This window comes from Camelina sativa, chromosome 8 (assembly GCF_000633955.1).
Source record: "Camelina sativa cultivar DH55 chromosome 8, Cs, whole genome shotgun sequence".
Classification (NCBI taxonomy): domain Eukaryota; kingdom Viridiplantae; phylum Streptophyta; class Magnoliopsida; order Brassicales; family Brassicaceae; genus Camelina; species Camelina sativa.
Window position 1 is genome coordinate 17,948,382 of NC_025692.1, and position 19,072 is coordinate 17,967,453.

Genomic DNA, 19,072 nt, shown 5'->3' on the forward strand with positions numbered 1-19,072 from the left:
AAATCTGGATGGTGATTTAGGTAATATGCTTCTAGATGGGTTAACTGCTGAAGAACTTTTGGAGGAGGTCGACCGTAGAAATGATGCAGCTATTGCGAAGATAGAGTTAAAGCTTGAGTTGGAGAGGGGTGCACTGAGAGACGAAATAGTTGATGATGTTCTGAAAACCCTAAGGGAGAAAGGTGTATTTGATTATTGTGGTCCTATTACCCAGTCGGAGCTGAGAAGTCATATTAACAAGTCCTCATGGTCAATACGAGGAGACGGATCAGTGAAAATCCCACGAGCAGATGAGGTATGTTATGTATGAGGCGGGTGGATTAGCGGGTGTAATGCTGTGTTATGGAAACCCGCCTAGAATAACATTAACTTTTTTTTTTGTTTTTGGTGGTTCAAAGGTAATCCTGCAAACCATTGGGGAGTGCTCAGGAAACTCTGCTACTGAAAAAGGTGCCGGTTTTGGGCGTGAAGGTGTAGAGGATGAGTTAAATCAGGGGGATGTCGATTTGGCACTAGACCACGGTTATAATGGATGCGACAAAGGTGACGAAGGTGGTAAAGGTGGCAAAGGTGACGAAGGTGGCAAAGCTGGCGGAGGTGACCCACGTGGAATAGCTTACCAAGATGACAAACATGAACAAGATGGAGAGGGTGATGCCGAAGGTAAGCGACAAACTGACGGAGTTAGAGTATTGGAAGATTTTGGCAGAGAAGATGTTGGCGGAGATAGTGATGAGGGACAAGGAGTTGGTGGAGATAGTGATGAGGGAGAAAGTATTGGTGGAGATACTGATGTGGGAGAAAAGGATGGTGGAGATAGTGATCAGGGAGAAGAGGATGATGTAGCGGGGGATCATGTGGAAGATGATGATGGAGAAGAGGATGATGGAGAAGGTGATGATGTAGGAGGGGAAGATGGAGAAGAGGATGATGGAGAAGAAGAAGATGGAGAAGATGATGATGGAGAAGAGGATGATGGAGAAGTTGATCCTCACAAGCACGCCGAGGACGAACAGTTATCGACAGTACATGCTGGCGAGGTATTTAGCTACATGGAAGTTCTAAACATAATTTATATTGATCGTTTGCTGAAGTCCTGATGGTTGGAAATTTTTATTGCAGCGAAAGAAAAGGAAGCCATGTAATGAGTTAGACGACCTTACCCCTCTTCCCGCCAAAAGAGCTAGGACGAAGACTAGAAGGTTTGGTTTCTCATCAGGATGCTCGAAAGAAAAGGCACATGTGCACGAATCTGAAGCACATGCGTACATTACCTTCCGGCCCGTGGAAGCACATATTAAGATGAAATTTTTAGCAAAGCTAGCATCTTATCGGAAGAAGTAAGTTACAATAGATCAACTATCTGGTCAGATGGATTCGTCTGATCTCAATATTTTGTGGATTTCAGGGAGTACATCGTTGGTGGTCATAGGGTGAAAAGCAACTTTTTTGAATGCATATACAAACCGCAAAACTGGGTTGATAGTTCAGTAAGTAATTGCCTGACATGCTCTGTATTTCTTACTCGCTATTGCCATCAGACTTCATATCTAATACCAATATTTTCAGCATGTTGAAGCCATGTTGACCATTTTGTGGAGAAGATTGGGTGACTCATTTCTTCAGTCAAGGGTTGCGGTGCTGGATACCTGGTTTTAACAAACACTGGCTCTTGATTATAGTCATACCAGAAGACAAAAAAGAAGTCGACTTTTGTTTGGAACAGTGTCATTAAGAACTATATTAGAGGTGTAGTCCCGAGTCGGTCAGCGAGGATGGCTTGGTTTATTGACGTCGACACTGTCTACGTACCTTTGAATTGGGGAAAGGGTCAGTGGGTTGCAGCGGCTATAGATCTGAGGTTGGGACATGTATTCATCCTTGATCCCCTTATCATAAAGAATGATTCGAGAAAGCTTCCGCGACACATGAAACCGATCGTTGAAATGCTTCCTATCGCAATCAGGGATTTTGTGAAGAAGGAAAGTATTACCTGTCACGTACCTAATGTCTTTGCGTATGAGAGGGTCATTGATGTTTACCAAAATGATCGGACCAGAGAATGTGGCCCTCTGACCGTGAAGTTTATAGAGTTACACGCGCAAGGATTGGGGTTGGATGGATTGACAGTTGAGATTGTGGACGAGATGCGGATGTGATTTGCTGTTGATGTTTACGACGAATTTGTACTCAGCCTACGTGGCTGATCGCGTACACATTTCTATGCAACCTATTTCTCTTATTAACCTAAGTAACTACTTCTATGGTTTTGTAAAACTTATAGCTATTCTTATTCATCTAAGTTTATTTTTTAGATTTTGTTGTCTTTTGGTTACTATAATGCTTTGCTACTCATACAAAATGTGTTTCTGTACCTAGTACTATGGATAACGACCTGTGTTAATTAACGTAGTACTGTGTTAGGTTAGAAATTTATTGAAACTTAAAACCACACGTAATATCACACTACCTCCCAACCAACTTGTCATTTATAAGGGTGCTTTTATACCTACTAATGTCTCTTCTTATATTTAGTATTTACACTATTATTCAGAGCTTACACTTCAACCATGACGAACCTCCTTACCATCCCACACCATCTAGCTATATACATTGTTAGCCTCCTCGCAAAGGTAGGATTCCAGCACCTAGGTCCTCTTATTGCTTCTGGTCCGGATGGTATGCGACTTGCGTTTGATGAGGGCGTTTTGAGAGAAGCCTCAATACTCCTTATTGACGACAATCCAATTGTTGTCAATAATGGATCTCTGTTTCGTCCTTTCTTCGAACGTACCATTATGGCTAAAAACCCTACGACAATGTATTTAGTGGCTATAAGATTCATTGTCAGATATGGCGACTACCGTGAAGCCATACCCTTTCTTTCATACAAGTGGAGCTTGCTCTTCAGTAATAAGCATCCATCCTCATCCATGACTTTCACTGTAACCCTTTTGATGTTATGTGTTGGGGAAACACTAGAGGGAGTTGCCCTAATGACAAAGTTCAGGAGTTCGTTCCTTGATGAGGACGCAATAGATGTCGTCGCACAAATGGTTTTCTATGATATGATTGCAGTTGGTGGACAATCCGCACATGGGCGAGTTAAAGGATTGTTAAAGTTACAAAGGAGAATTCCTACCAACCCTGACGTTTGCGCGAAGTGTTGTCCATGCAACAGGTGCCCGACATGCTACACTTGGTGGCGATGCCAAAGGTTTAAACAATTGTTCCTAATACCTTAAACAATGGTTGTTGTCCATCAGTTGTAAAAGTTCCTTAATGTTGTCCTTTTTTTATGTGTTGTCTGTTTTAATAACTTGTCTACCTAATTTCGATTTACCCATCAGTTCTATAAGTTGCTTAATGTTGTCCTTCGTTTTATGTGTTTTCCGTTTTAATAACTTTTCTACCTAATTTCGATATTGTCTACATTAATGTTGTCCTTCTTTTATGTGTTGTCCGTTTTAATAACTAGTCTACCTAATTTCGATTTACCCATCAGTTCTATAAGTTGCTTAATATTGTCCTTCGTTTTATGTGTTTTCTGTTTTAATAACTTGTCTACCTAATTTCGATATTATCTATCACAAGCAGTGGGCTCCTCAAACCCACTTGTTACCACTGTTTACTTACATCAAAAGTCAAATATCCCTTAGCGTGTTGTCAGACGGCACAGTTTTGGATTTTTATTTTTTTTAATAATGAGATAACTCGCCATTAAGTCTCTTTTAAACCTAATCACACAGTGGTGCCCGAAACCACAAATACCAAAGGAAATTACAGAGAAAAATAAAGAGATGGGGCAGTATAGCTACAGCCAACCCTCGTCCTCATCTGCCTCCTCCGCCTCCTCAATCAAATCCCGCGACCGTCGAAACGGAAAGTTTGGGATCCCTAAAAATGTACATGTGGGGGTGCTATCATGCTGGAACCAGACACGAACCACGGCGGCGGCCGCTTGTTCTACAAGTGTGAAAATTATTTTTTAAGCCTCTCTATCATTACATAAAAATATTCCTCCGGCTGATTGTCATAGTGTGTAATCATAGATCTAACATTAATATCTTCTGGGATAATTTTTTTTTCTGGTGACGCAAAAGGACGGTGATTTTCATCTCGTCAAGTCCTGGGAAAATGCTGTGGTAGATGAAATTCACGACCTCCATATGAAGATCCTCGAGCAAGAAGACCGCATTGCGTACCTCACTTTAGGGCCTGATGGCGACACCATCGAACCTTCCATGATGTGGGCCCAAGTTAAATTCATGGGAGAAGAAATTAGGGAATTGAAACACCTTCTCCGCCCAACCATTGACGGCTACACGAAACTCCTAGATGAGGTGAAGGGGTATAATGAAACCCGGCGCTTGAACTATTCTGGGTTAGCCTTGGGTCCCAAATCTCTTCTAGTCGCCGTTCCCATTGTGTTTCTTCTCTTTCTTCTTGTGGCGTTCGTGTATTATGTCTCAAAGTAGTCCACTGTAAGTTTTGGACAAGTGTAGTCTTCTTGCCCACTTATTTAAACATGTTTTGTCTACCTACGTGTGTTAACGTCTACGTAGAATGTTGTCCTTGTTAAAAGGATATTTTGTCTATCTAGAATATTTTCCATGTATGATAGGATTTTAACTTGTCCACCATGGTATGGTAGTTTGTTCTTCGGCCAATAAATGACCTCCCAATGTTGTCCTTCATGATTGTTCTTCGCCCAATAAATATTGTCCTCCAGAATGTTTTTTATGTGGACATTAGACAAAATTAATGTCTAACATATGTTGTCCATCAACCAAGACTATTATAAACATCATGCAAGTACGTTGTCCAACGACCAAGACTATTTTATGTGGACATTAAATAAAATTAATGGTTCTAACATATGTTGTTCATCGATCAATAATATTATAAACATCATGACGTTGTCCACCAAGACAATACTATTATAAACATCATGACGTTGTCCATCGACCAATAATATTATAAACATCATGACGAAGTCCATCGACCAAAACTATTACAATCGTGTAAACGTCCCACAATTACAACCATCACAACAAAACCGTGAACATAAAGACTTAGTTTTTTTTGCTTCTACGCAAGCCAAACATGCTACTACTGTTAAGGTGGTCCATATAAAATTTAAAAACCCCCGAAATACATATTGTTCTTTAAAATGGCAGCCACCCCTACCTACCCTTTCATATAAGAGTGGAGCATGTCTTCCTGTTGTGGCCAACTTTGAAACATCTACCACATTTGCGGATTTTCTTCTGCTTTCCTCTTTTTTGCTTGCCCTGTTAAACACTGATTATAACATGTTAGATTTTTAGTATACAATAAGCGTTTAGTATACAATAAGCGTCTGAAGTATAGAGAGAATTTACACTACTTACGTGATGCCCTTCCCCCTGAGATGGTATCTTTTTTTTACATGGTCTTCCACCACCTCTTTTTGTGTTTGGTGGATTCACATCCACCTCCGTACATGTTTCTGTGACATCCGTGTCTTTCTCATTAGGGACTGGCATAATTATACCCTTGTACTTGTTGGTCCACGGACCTACAAAATAGCTTTCATCAACGAACGTGTACTTATCAACTCCCCGAACTTGTGAGGCTTCCAAAGCGTGACAACAAGGAATCTTGAGCACGTCAAACATCCTGCAGGTACATGTTTTATTCTCCAAATCCACTGTAAACACACAACCGATTCCGTCGTTATCTTGATATATCCAATCACTGGCGGATGATACAGCACAATCCACCGACTCTTCTAAATGGTCTATCAACATGTCCTCTATTTCTGGTGTACATCTTGTCTTCGTTTTACGTGCTTTTGTCCTCCTACACCAAAACCACCTCATCAACATAGCCCTAATGAATTCTACCATCGAAACAGTAGGGTAATCCACCGCCGTAACCATTGCTTCGTTCAGGGACTCAAAGATGTTGCTACTCATTACATTGTACCGATTTCTAGAGAAGTGAAAAAGAGTCCAATGAGACAAACCAATTTCTCTAAGATAGACCGCACAAGCTGGCTTCCGATTCTCAATTTCTTTCCACCAGTACTCAAAATCACCTATTGTGTATGCCCTTGCAGCTTTTGAAACCATGCTAGCAAGTGCAGAGTGGATAAACCTTGCCGAGTGCAGAGTAAAATGGATGCATGTCTGTCTGATACAAATACCAAATCTTCTTCGTCAGGAACAAACTGTTGTAAATGTTTAAAAAAAACCATACCCAACCACTATCATTCTCCACTTCGACTACTCCAAAAGCGAGGGGGGAAGATCTGCATATTCCCATCTTGGCCACTTACAGCAACCAAACATCCTTTGTATTTACCTTTCATAGTTGTGCCGTCAATGACAATAACTTTTCTCACATACTTAAACCCGCTGATGGACGCACCTAACGCAAAAAATAAATATTTAATTTGGACAAAATCCTTATTGTCGCTTTATCCCTATACTTAGACCTCGACGAACCATCACATCTATGTTTCAAGCATACAGTCTTGATTTCCACATTGAGTGAATTTGGGTGGTTGGTTGCAAATACTCGCCAACCACAGTTCTTGTCCACGCATGTTGCAATGACCCGGCCTTTGTCGGACTTCCAAATTCTAAATTTAATAGCCTTTTCATGGCATATACACATAGTGCTTCTCGAAGGGCTCCCTTGCTTTCAAAAATTTGACCTATATAAATTGAATCTTCTGCTCTTTTAAGGTCCATGTTTCTCTCCTGGCGTGGAACACCTTTGACATTATCATGAAATGGTGGAGAATCTGCCAACAGCAAGGGGTCATGAACGTCAAGTATTGAAGATCTAGCTCTCTCAAACTCCTCATCCCCAATGCTGACCTGGCTACCTGTTCTTGGGTGTTCTTCCAAAAGAGGATCATTGCCTAAACCCTGCCTAAACACATCTAATTCATCACCCATCCTCAAACCACTGTTTCCTATAGTCGTCTCTCCTTCAACAGGCACAACACCCTCCATTGTACCCGTTCTTAAGTAAGGATCCCAGTTAAGTGGATAATCATTGTTAATTCTCTCACTCCACTCGTCGAAATTGTAATCTGGCTCATCATCAGAAATGCAAACAGAACCTTCTGCATCCCTCAAATCTTCATCATTAGTAAATGTATTCGATGACCTAACTTCCACTTCTACCATGCTGTCTTCCGTCGACAAGTCGGTCTGTGACGCATGAATTTCACCTGTCCTCTCAACGCATAAATCTATCACAGCGTTACTCATGTTGGACCTTAAAGAACATACCATCATATTACTCATCGGCCTGTTTGGACGACCTTCGCATTGTCCACCATCATTCTCCAATATTGTCGCGGTGGACGACAACCTTGTAGACATATAGTCGTCCATCATAGTTGACGGTCTTTCTTGTTCTTTATCGTGCGACTTTAGCCATTCTTGTCCAATAGCTACACCGTCAACTCTTTCACCTTTTTCCTGTGCTTCTAATCCCTCCACATACGTTATCAGGACATCATCCGGAAGACCTTCTTCTTCCACCCCGCACACATCAGCCTCCCCAACTTCCTTAACTGTAACGTACAACCTCATCCCAACAAATTGACTATTTCTCCTTTTCAATAGCGCCAACTCCACATCGTTGCTTACTAAAACAAGGGCATTTTCCCATTACTTAATGGCCCCGTTTCACCTGAAGAATCACAACAAGTCAAAACAACGCTACACTCCTTCTTTAAACGAAAAACGGTTTTTATGCATGTTTCAAACTCCCGAAAAGATGTGGCAATTCCATATGACACACATCTTCCCATTTCCCCATGGGCAGGGAAAATTTTCCATTCTCCAGTTTCACAACATTACCATTCGCCACGAAGGGCACAGACGGTTTCTTCCATGTCTTAAACCCTAAGCACTACCAAAAACCAGGAAAATTTTTTCAAAAAATACACTTTTATATAAGTCCCACGATATTAATTGAGAGAAAGTTATACATCTCCCCAACCACCATCATTTATGGCGGACGACTATACCTTATATGCCTGCCTCGGAGGACAACACGTAAAGCTTTCCGTCGAATTTTTGTCCACCACAACCATACAAATACTCAGGACGGTCGTCTCCTAAAAAATCACCTCCAACTCTTTAGAGAACTGGATCCTCTGCAAATTATTCAACAAACACCCTATTATCCAACCCATTGGCATTAACTACACGTCTTGTCAATCGCTAATGAGGCCGCTCAACACCCACATTTCATCCCGCCAATTTGGAGGGTCTATTAGTAATTCATACCATTCGCTTACTTTTGTCCACATTGTATCTTGTCCACGAACTTATGTTTGGTTGACAAATTCAAATAAGATTACTTAAAGTCCACCAAATTTACACTTCATCTATAATTAAATTTGTCCACATTAGCTAGACATTGATTCTCGGGAAATTGTCCACGTATTCTTAACAATGTCTCGAGTGCCGCGTAAACTCGCTCAGCTTCTCACCACGCGCCCTTTTCAACTCGCTCAGCTTCTCAACACGCGCCCGTCCCCTCTCTTCGTGCCGCCGTCGAACTAAAGTAATCAGGAAGGTAATCTAGTAAAACTTATACTGCCATGTTTACTGAATATGGCAGATTAGAAAATGTTTCGACAATATGGCACATTGAAAAACAATTACCAAAAATATGGCATAAATGGCAAAAATCCCTTTTTAAAAGGTAATACAAATTTTGGTCAAAAAACTTGACTAGATCAAATCTGTCGTTCTTCTACATTTTTGAAAGTTCATTTCCACCTGATTATAAGTAAATTCTATTAGAAAAAAGAGATCTAACTTTGGAATGATGTCCACGATTGCATGATTTCGGGATCGGATTAGACAAAATAATCACACGGTATAACATCCCTACTCATTGTAAAGATTCAAACCAGGCTGCAACCAGTAGTAGGGTTCCATTTCGTATAAGCTTTCTAAGGCCATCATTATAGGGAGAACATCAAGGGTGTTCTAAGCCCAAAAAAATTAGAAAAATAATGAATAGTGGGTTTAGAACACTTTTTTAGTTCTTGATGTAGAACTGATATTGGCTTAGTTCTAAGCTGATGTGGCAAGCTGTGAATGGATACAATTTTTTGCAAATAATTTTTCACAAATTAAAAAAAGATTTGATTGAGAATATATGGAATAAATTTGGACATTAAACTATGTATTCATTAAATAAAATGTTTGTGTGCTTTAATTAAGTAATATGTTTGTTTGTTTTTTTTTATCTTTTTTTTGTTTCATAAAAATTTGGTATTGTATTTTGAATTTTAGTAAAAGTTTTATAAGTTTGCAATTTAAATATTATTTATAAATTTTTTATAAATGTAATATGTTTAAAATTATTATATTATTAAATCTTATGATCTTAAACATGTTTTCCCAATAACAAACTTCTTAACAAAAGATCTAAAGTAATGATTTTACATTATTTTCATAATATTTTTACTCTAAAAACACCCAAAATGTTCATTATAATGTCCTAAAAGACTATCTTAAAAGTTAAAGCGGACAGGTGCATAATATTCATTGATTGGTTTATTGACGTGTCCCACTTTTTTGTTTCTTAAATATTTATTTTTCTTATTATACAGTACTATATTATTATTTCTTGACAATAGAACAAGTGAAATGACTCATTTCTTATTATTTGGTAAAAGGATTTCTTATTATTTGCAGCAGAACTAATAGTAAAATCACTTTATGCGTTTTACATGTTCTCTCTAAAAGCCAAGTAACTTAGTAGTAGTGCACATAGGAGTAAGGATTTCATGGAAATATTCATTTTTTGTATGAAGTTCTTTTGAAAAAAAATGATTAAAAAGAGAAATGGCCAATAGAAAATAGACAAACAGACAGCAAAAATAAAGAGATTGGTCGTGGACTCGGGGTCCCTTGCACGCACTCTAGGACCTTTGATTGGTTTTGCAATCTAGATTAATAATTGTAATTGTAAATAGTTATTTAATAAATAAAAAAGTGTTTTAACATTATTACCCTCCAATAATTGTAACCGGAGCAGTCGATTAAAAGAGAATGCGTGGAGCATAATTGGTGGCAATCTACTCAGGAGTACTATTGTCTCCCACTTAAAACAAAATGTTACACGTCCTTAAAGAATCTTAAATAAATTATGGTGACAACAAGAACTACTACTAATCTGTTTTGATTTTTGTTTTTCTTAATTCAAAACTTAATTTGAGATCAGAAAGATTAATATTATGTGATAGAGGTGGTTTAGCTAGTGTAGCGTACAAGCAAGCTACACCACACACAGAGTTTCAAATTCATCAATAGTAATATGTTTTGGTTTCTAATTAATTCGAGATAGATCCAAGTTTTACTATTTCGGGACAAAAACTCATTTCGTCCCATATATGAAATGTTTTTACATCTCATAATTGTGGTTTTAATACCCTTTTGAGATTATATATATTAGTCCAACATATAAAGAAATATGTAAAAGATACGGCTGGGAAAAAAAATCTTACTCGAATACCTAATTCGAAACCCGATCCCAAATAACTGGTTCATGGTTGGGTTCGGGTATACCTAAATAATTCTATTGGGTTCTATATTGCTAAACCCATGGGTTTGGATTCGGGTTTGGGTAATATCCGCTATCCAAACAGGTATCCATAAAACCCAAAAATATAGAATTATCTACAATATTAATAATATTTAGCACTGGTATAATTTAATTATCCAAAATTGTAATTATAATTTTGAATATATCAATTATTTTAATACTCTAAATACCTAAAATAATTAAAATATCCACAAAATATTTGTTACATACGTCAAAATTTATTTTCTTTTGATATCAAAAACAAATTAGAAGCATCACTCATAGAACAAGCAGTTAGCTTAACCCCATCAGTGACATTTCCACTACTCATTAAACATGATGATAGAGGGATCTTCTTCAAAACAGTGATTGTACACTTTATCAGCTACGGGGCTGAATGCTTCTACCACTGCTGCCAATCTATCTAAAGAGAAGGTCAGTTGGGTTTTCTTAGTTTATATACAAACTTCCAACATTGTTGTATTGGATCCGATGAGTTTGAAATCTGAAATGCAGGACCAGATGTTTGCCTCCTGTAGATTTTCTAGAAGACAATGTAGGCAATGAAGCTCTTTGCATTGCTGCAAACACTGGTAAAATTATATCTTCTGGCACTGCAAGTTTTAAATTCTTTTATTTTTTTTCACTGCCACGACTAACAACCGAGGATTTTTTTTTTCTTTTTGTAGAACGTGATGGAAGTATCATAACATGTGATACAAAATCATGGAAACAAAAAGAGTCAAAGCCTATAAAAAACAAATCTATATTAACCTTTAATGTCTCAGCTGACGTGAAGCTGCTTGCGATGTAAGTTTATCTTTCTTCTCACTTTTGGGACCAACAGATAAAAGTGATATTATTTTTTAGTCATGATTTTTCTTTATGCTGAGGAACCCTTGAAGGAGATGATGTTATGTTACTTGACATACCTTAACAAGTCAGAGAGGTATCAAACATACCTCAAGTGTGTATTCGTCTAAATCCTCTGCTTCACCAGCTCTGATATTGATTAGGCATAAAGAAACACTACGGGAATTGTTTATCTATATTTCATTAGAGTCTAGCCATTTCAATCGTATGAGACTGCTTGCCTTAGTGACTAAAATATTGTCACCTTATTCCTTTTCGTTGTTACTTACATGTACCTCAATATTTTTAAACCAATATCACAGCAAGAGTTTTTAGAATGGCAATAACTTTTGGTTTAGTTATCTGGTCTCATGGGCGTGAATCCCGGTTTCTTCGCGGGTCACAGGCGGATAAGGATAAGAAGAAGACGAAGGTATAGAAGAATCAGTAAGAGACATGTCGAATGGATGAGATTAAGAAGAAATAGAGAAGAAGGAAGGAAGAGATAATGTGTGGTTTTAGTTTTTTTTTGGGTAAATATACTTTTATCTTACGTACTTTTTTTTGGTGAGTCTAAGCATTGTCATTTTTCCTTTTTTAAGTAACCACCACTTTGGTTTCTCCATTATAATCTTCATTTGGTAATATATAATTTGGAAATTTATAATAAATTGTGTCATAACAATTAACAAATTTTCCCAGCAATTTTATGAAGGATGAATATTTTATGCTTTATTTATGAATTTACTCCACATTTTAAACTAAGTATATAGCTTAAACTTAAAAATAGTAATAAATTAATAAAAATTAAAACTCCATAAATCAATATATTTTCTTGGTCCCAAATTTTTTTAATGGTTATGCTTAAGAATCGATAAATTAATAACTCCATAAATGAACTCTATACATTAACACTTTTTACAAAATCATGAATAAGTTTTATACTAACCAAAAGTGAGAGATGCTCTAGATAACATATTATATACACATACTTTTAATCCATTAATTAAAAGTTTATAAAAGTAAACAATTAGTATAACTCATATAAAAAAAAACAACTTACTTTTATTTTCATTGCACACATAAACTATATATGCTAAAGTGTTAGATTATTTATATATGAAACTAACAAAAATAGAAAGCCAAATTATATTGTACTGATATTATTGAAAAACTACAATATAATTAAAATACTACTATCTCTACAATGGAAAAAAAAAACATTTCTCGACGATTTAAATATTTAATGAACTGTGTGATATCTCTCCTATCTTATAAAAAATCCACGATATACACCTAAAACATAGAATTGGATACTACATAATATATAGATGCAAAATACCATACATTTAGAAAATACAAAAATAAGTTACATATATAGGTAATGTACTAACCAAAATACATTTTGCATTTTTTAAAACAAATTTAGTCATGCGATGTACCGCGGTGAATATCTAGTTAAATTCATATTCAGAATTCGTACCAGTTAAGTAAAGAACACTACATGAAAAAAAAACAAATATAGTAACAAAAAGGTGCTATTACTATTTCGGGACAAAAACTCATTTAGTCCCATATACGAAATTTTTTTACATCTCATAATTGTGGTTTTAATACCCATTTGAGATTATATATTTTAGTCCAACATATAAAGAAATATTTAAAAGAAACGGCTGAGAAAAAAAATCTTACTCGAATACCTAATTCGAAACCCGATCCCAAATGACTGGTTCAGGGTTGGGTTCGGGTATACCTAAATAATTCTATTGGGTTCTATATTGCTAAACCCATGGGTTTGGATTCGGGTTTGGGTAATATCCGCTATCCAAACAGGTATCCATAAAACCCAAAAATATAGAATTATCTACAATATTAATAATATTTAGCACTGGTATAATTCAATTATCCAAAATTGTAATTATAATTTTGAATATATCAATTATTTTAATACCTAAATACCTAAAATAATTAAAATATCCACAAAATATTTGTTACATACGTCAAAATTTAGTTAAAATTATTTAAATTTAACTAATTTTAAGAATTTTTTTGGTACCCGGTAGTTCGAGTAGTAATCGGGTTCTAAAATTTGTAATCCAAACCAACACAAACCCGAGAGTATCCAAACTAAACTCAAACCGAAACTCTAAAATTACCCAACGGATTCTATTTTCCTAAACCGGTTTATCCAAATACGAACGGTTAATATCCCAGCCCGAACAGATTATTCACATACTCAGGCCTAGTAAGAGAGATATTGTGATTTGAACTTATGAGAATTGCCTATAATATCATTAACTTTTATAATTCAAACTTATAATAGTTTAGTTTTCTATTTGTTTTTAGTTCGTGTTAGACAAAAAGAATAGTTGGATTTGTTTTTGTTATAAATAAGAACATTTTTAAAAAAATAGTAACCAAAATGGGATATATGTCTATTTTGAGACAAAATGGTTTATATATTTTATTCCCATAGATAAGGAAATATGTTTCTTCCAAAAAAAATAAGAAGAAGGAAATATGTAAGCGATTCAAACCCACGCGTACTAATTGGAGTAGAAGTGAAGAATTCTAAGTTTGGCTAAACAAACATTTACTTTCATATTTTTATAGTATTATGTTTGATATGTCACAAACGAAAAAAAAACAAACAAAGATAGTAAAGGAGAAATCGTTCTTTCTTTTTGATTGGCATCAGCCTCTAGGAACCAGCTGCATCTTAGACCTCGGTGGCAGTAAATTTGTGTGCTTCCGAAGCGGTCTCGTCGTTGGTCTTTGGTGTCACTTGTATGGTTTCCAACCATTATCTTAATCTGCAACAATTTCAAACCCAAAAGAATGTCACTAAAAGTATGCAGTTTATGAAACCTCATATTAAAATAACAAAACTCACGTTTACCTTATGAACCATCCTTATGTTGATGTTAACACCTTTGTTGTTCAACACCAAATAAGACACAAATTCTTGAATTAAAAAAGAAAGATAATGGTTTACATAAAAATTGATGCATGGTAAAAAGAAAGAATTGAGTAATTAACTTACTCTTCTCTGTTGCGAGTCCATCACTCCATTCTTCTTAAAGATCTCAAAAGATTGTTACCATAGTTGTGATTGCTAAATACAGAAAGGTAGATCATACATATTACACGTAAAAAAAAAGAGAAACAGATCTAAATACATATCATATGACATGATTATGTTATAATAAGGAGTGTTTTACCAAATAATTTAGCAATCAGTTCTAATCGCAAATGATAATGATGGATGAGTTATAAACTAACACAAAGAACAAAAGCTAATTATTAAAACCACAGTAGTAATGAAGAAAAATAATTAAAAACTAATTATGTTGTTGGTTCGTAAGATATTGCATAAGTGTAATTAACCTTCAGAAGCTGTAATCAATTGTCTTATTCACTTCAAGATTCATTTTTATTCTCTGTAAACAAACAACATAAAATTATATAACGTTAGTAAGATACAATTGATTATAAAATCTATCTAATATAGAAACTTACAACTTCATCATAAGAACAATTTAGAAAGGGTTCTCCTAAGTGTGTAGTGTATTGTTTCTGCATATGGAGTATCTTCACGCTAACACGTGAAGATGTATTGAAATGTTTGACGATTTTACTGCTAGTTGCTGGTGCTTCATATTTTATATTAAATCTCTATTGAGAGTATTTTTTGGTTCTTGAGAAGTGATCTGATAGTTTTTGGTGAATTGATAGTGATACATTATATAGATCACTAATTCACACGATGACCATTATTTATAGGATAGGTTCGTCGGTTTCAGAATTTTCTTTAGAATTTATTATCCTAATTTTTTTATATATTCAAATGAAACCCTATATTTTCTGAATAAAATTCGTAACAACAAATTTTTGTAAGTTCCTAAATTTACGATGATTTGAATATTATGTGAATAACTACTTTGAAGAGTTTCTAAACTTTAAATTTCAAATTTTAGATTTTAATGTGTTAGGAATTAATAGATTTAGTAAAAATAGAAATATCGTAAAGTTAATCGAAGTATATATAGATAAATATACAATCTTGATTTGCATATTAGGTAATATTCTTTTTAATTTGGAATTTTGAGTTTATGATTAGTATCTAAACGAATTTATATATGATTAGATTTTTAAAATCGCCATATAAAAGATTTAGGGAATTACATATCATTATTGTTGTTATTGTTATGGTAAGTACTAATTATGCGGAATGTGTAATTCATTATTTTTGTTTTTGAATTTAAAGATTCATAACATTATAATTGTTGGTGGAGATTAGTTCCTATTTTTGTGTTTTGTAGAATTAATTCTGTTTTCATAAAATTATGTATTCAGTTTTATATTATCCCTATACGCAAACCTCAATTATTGGAATATATCAGTTTCTACAGCCAATCAAACTAGAGGCAGGGGAAACTTGTAGGGTTGTACTCAATCCACTAATAGGGGTTCTAAAAGACTTCCAGCACAGATATGTATCGAAATCAAGCCGAGAATCTCTATCTACCAGGGTTCTATGATGGGAATTGGGTTCAAACCTGAATCGAGAAGACAGAGAGGGATTTGGTCTGGTCTGGTTTGTGGAAAATAGATTTCCTCGGGTGAAGCGGCAGATCAGGGAGGTTAAGAGCTGAACAACAATCTAAGACGACCAGGGATGCAGAGGGAGGGGAAGGGGATGCCAGAGTTAAAGCTTTGTCCGTCAAAATCTCACTCAGTTCTGGCGTCAAAACAGAGCTCCATTCCAACATCAACCATGTAAGCCACTTGGTGATGGGGTATGAACCCAAGGAGAGCGGAGGTGATACGGATGACTTCAAAGAGAGCCGGTAAGATAGGCGGAAAGCAGGACACACATGGTGCCCAAAGATCTCAGATTTGTTATTGGACAGTTGGGGTCTCGAGAGAATCACCTCTTCAAGACGAACCACCGGATGAGCTGAGGAGGAGAAGAGGGATTGAAGCTGACGCATGGCCGGAGTAGCTTGACAGACCGATGAACCTCTGGTGGATTCGAGAGCAGACCAGAGCAGGGTTTGGGAGCAGAGAAGAGAACGACGATGGCAAATCAGTGGCCCAGCGGCGCCGATCTAATTCGACACCGCCGGGAGAAGAGTTCTCGGGGGTTGTGCCAGAGAGNGCTTTTCAATGCGACAACGACAATTGGGGATAGAGATATCCAAAGAAAATGTGTCGGATGTCTTCAGTTTTTTTTTTTTTTTTTTTTTTTTTTTTTTTTATATGTCTAAGTGTGCTTTCCAATTAGTAGTGTAGATGCTACATTTTTCTATAACTTATCATATGTTTTCACTATATAAACTTTTTTTTTATTACAAATCATAATTTTTTTGTGTTTACAAATGATTTTGATTGTTGCAAACCATGGATTATAGAATTCATACATGGTTCTCATTCACGCAAAATTAATATAGTTACCCGAAGAATTGAACACGTTTGGAATTGGATGTTTGACATGATAAGACGATTTGCCATATTTTTGCTTAAGAGAAAACATAGAGACCATGTTGTGCTGAAACGTTAAATGTTATGACAAGGTTGTGATGAGATGGTGCTTTTTGTTACGATGATTTATTTTGGAAAACAAGAAGTGAAGTGGAACCCAACTGTATTGTTACTTATTCACCATTCTGGTCCATATTTATCAGTTCTTTTATATTGAACTGATGTTAATTGACAAACATATACAAATCGTGAAATTAAGAAATTAAGAAGGAAAAAAAAGGTTAATTACGTCTTCAAATCATTTAGCATAGTTATAAAATACAAAATTAGGCAAAAAAAATAACTGTCAGAAGTGGGGTTTGAAACCACGCCCTCGTAAGAGGACCAGAACTTAAGTCTGGCGCCTTAGACCACTCGGCCATCCTGACTTTGCTGAGTACTACTGATAAATATGTAATAAAAGCAAGCACAAGCACCACCCAAAGACAATTGAGAAAACTTATTCTTCCTTCATTATGTCGGAATATAAATATTATATCAAAACTAAAATTCGTAAGACACAGTTATTAGTTGTAATAAAAAATCGATAAATAAAAGAAATTATAAAGAGTTAAGAGGTCTTTCACTAAATATTTAATTTAAAGAAAAGGAAAAAAATAGTCAGTTTTATAACAAATGTATTTGAGAAATGTATTTTTGGTCAAAGGATACAGGAGATTAAAATCCATAAATAAATTAATATGCACATAGCAAGATCACGACTACAAATTTGGTCCTCAAATTCTCATGCCACACACAACACGGCNAAAAAAAAAAAAAAAAAAAGAAAAATACATTTGCTTCAGAAGAAAACTAATTTATTGTCAGAAATAACAACTTAAGAATACGCTAAGAGCGAGAGAGAGTTGCCGCGAGAGAGAAAGCCGCCGCCAGTTCGATCTGCTTCGATCTGCCTCTCCGGTTGCCCTTTCGGCGCTGGAGATGGATTCGCCCTTCTTAGTTTTTCTTCTTCCTCTTTGTAGTTCTATTTCCGTTTTCCCGCTCCTTGTTATATTCTCGCCGTCGTTTGGGTGGTTCCAGTGATTCCTCGGCGCGTGAAGCGAAGATCCGTCGGGTGGAGGTTGCTGGTGAAGGCCCTGGTGCAGATGTTGGAGGATGGCGTCGATTCTGGGCCAGATCTGGTGGTTTTGGGCTGGTGACTTCGTTTGCCGTTTTGTCACCGGCGGTTTGTGGGCATCAGAAAGCAGTGAGGGCTGAAGCTCTTCTTCGACGAGCTTCAGTGGTCGGGTCTGGGTTAGTATGTGCTCCATTCCAGCCACGACAGTGTCCGGCAACAAGGAGTGGTGTTGTTTTTGTTTTTTCAGTCCAACCAAGGTGATGTATGTCTCGTAACTTGACGGGAGTGATGATGCCTCTTTGAACTTGCACTGTGAGGTGATGGTAATGCTAAATTGTGCTCCAATTTCTAATCTTTAGATGATTAGCATTCTGGTTTGTATAGTTAGTTCGGAGAACCATCTATTTCGCCGGTTATCAAAGCTTCATGACTCTTAGTCGGGTCAGTCGGATGTATTTTCCGTTATAGGTTTAGGACCGGAACAGTGAAAGCTGGAGAAACCAAACTTTTCTGATAATGCGCCTTCTAGGTGTTGAAGTTATTGAGACAAGCTCTTCACGTTGATCACGAGATTCTCATAGCTGGGATTTGATCTGCTTTCAGTATTGGTTTAGGCCTTCTATGTGTTAGTATTTGTTTTCGTGTCATTGGGTCAACTTAGGTGGTTTAAGAAATGATTTCACTCTGAGTCGTGGTGTGTTATCTATCTCGATGTGGTTAAAAAATGCAATGGTTCTCGATTAGGTAGCGTTGGATCCGCCTAGTGTTCAGGGTTGTACTTGATCAAGCATTGCATTTGTTTTGTGGTCCAATTCTATTGAGACGAATGTAATGTGCCTTTGATTTGGTTGTATCATTTGGTTATTGGAAAGTTGATGTTGAGCAAAAAAAAAAAAAAAAAAAAAAATTGTCAGAAGGGGGGTTTGAAGTTATTGAGACAAGCTCTTCACGTTGATCACGAGATTCTCATAGCTGGGATTTGATCTGCTTTCAGTATTGGTTTAGGCC

General features: G+C 36.3%; 2 protein-coding genes, 1 long non-coding RNA gene and 1 other non-coding gene across 6 annotated transcripts; 1 reads left to right on the forward strand and 3 right to left on the reverse strand.

The window, feature by feature from the left end:
- On the reverse strand, nt 5,199-6,116 carry LOC104709652. Its single transcript, XM_010426226.1, has 2 exons — nt 5,394-6,116; nt 5,199-5,294 (listed from the first exon to the last, which is right to left on the reverse strand). Exons 1-2 carry the CDS (start codon nt 6,114-6,116, stop codon nt 5,199-5,201), a joined length of 819 nt encoding a protein of 272 aa, XP_010424528.1.
- LOC104707416 (SEC12-like protein 2) lies at nt 10,890-12,128 on the forward strand. 3 transcript variants are annotated; one of them, XR_754645.1, is made up of 4 exons: nt 10,890-11,046; nt 11,128-11,204; nt 11,301-11,560; nt 11,823-12,128. XR_754645.1 is itself a non-coding variant. In XM_010423764.1 (4 exons), exons 1-4 carry the CDS (start codon nt 11,009-11,011, stop codon nt 11,842-11,844), a joined length of 258 nt encoding a protein of 85 aa, XP_010422066.1. In that variant the 5' UTR covers nt 10,890-11,008; the 3' UTR covers nt 11,845-12,128. The 3 variants fall into 3 exon arrangements, 2 of the variants coding, with proteins under 2 accessions (XP_010422066.1, XP_010422065.1); XM_010423764.1 differs by having other exon boundaries at nt 11,301-11,421; XM_010423763.1 differs by having other exon boundaries at nt 11,301-11,421; nt 11,870-12,128.
- LOC104707418 lies at nt 13,985-16,625 on the reverse strand. Its single transcript, XR_754646.2, has 5 exons — nt 16,023-16,625; nt 14,851-14,903; nt 14,507-14,578; nt 14,363-14,394; nt 13,985-14,276 (listed from the first exon to the last, which is right to left on the reverse strand). It is a non-coding gene; the product is annotated as an uncharacterized LOC104707418 (long non-coding RNA).
- Nucleotides 17,292-17,375, reverse strand: TRNAL-UAA. The gene has a single exon. It is a non-coding gene; the product is annotated as a tRNA-Leu (tRNA).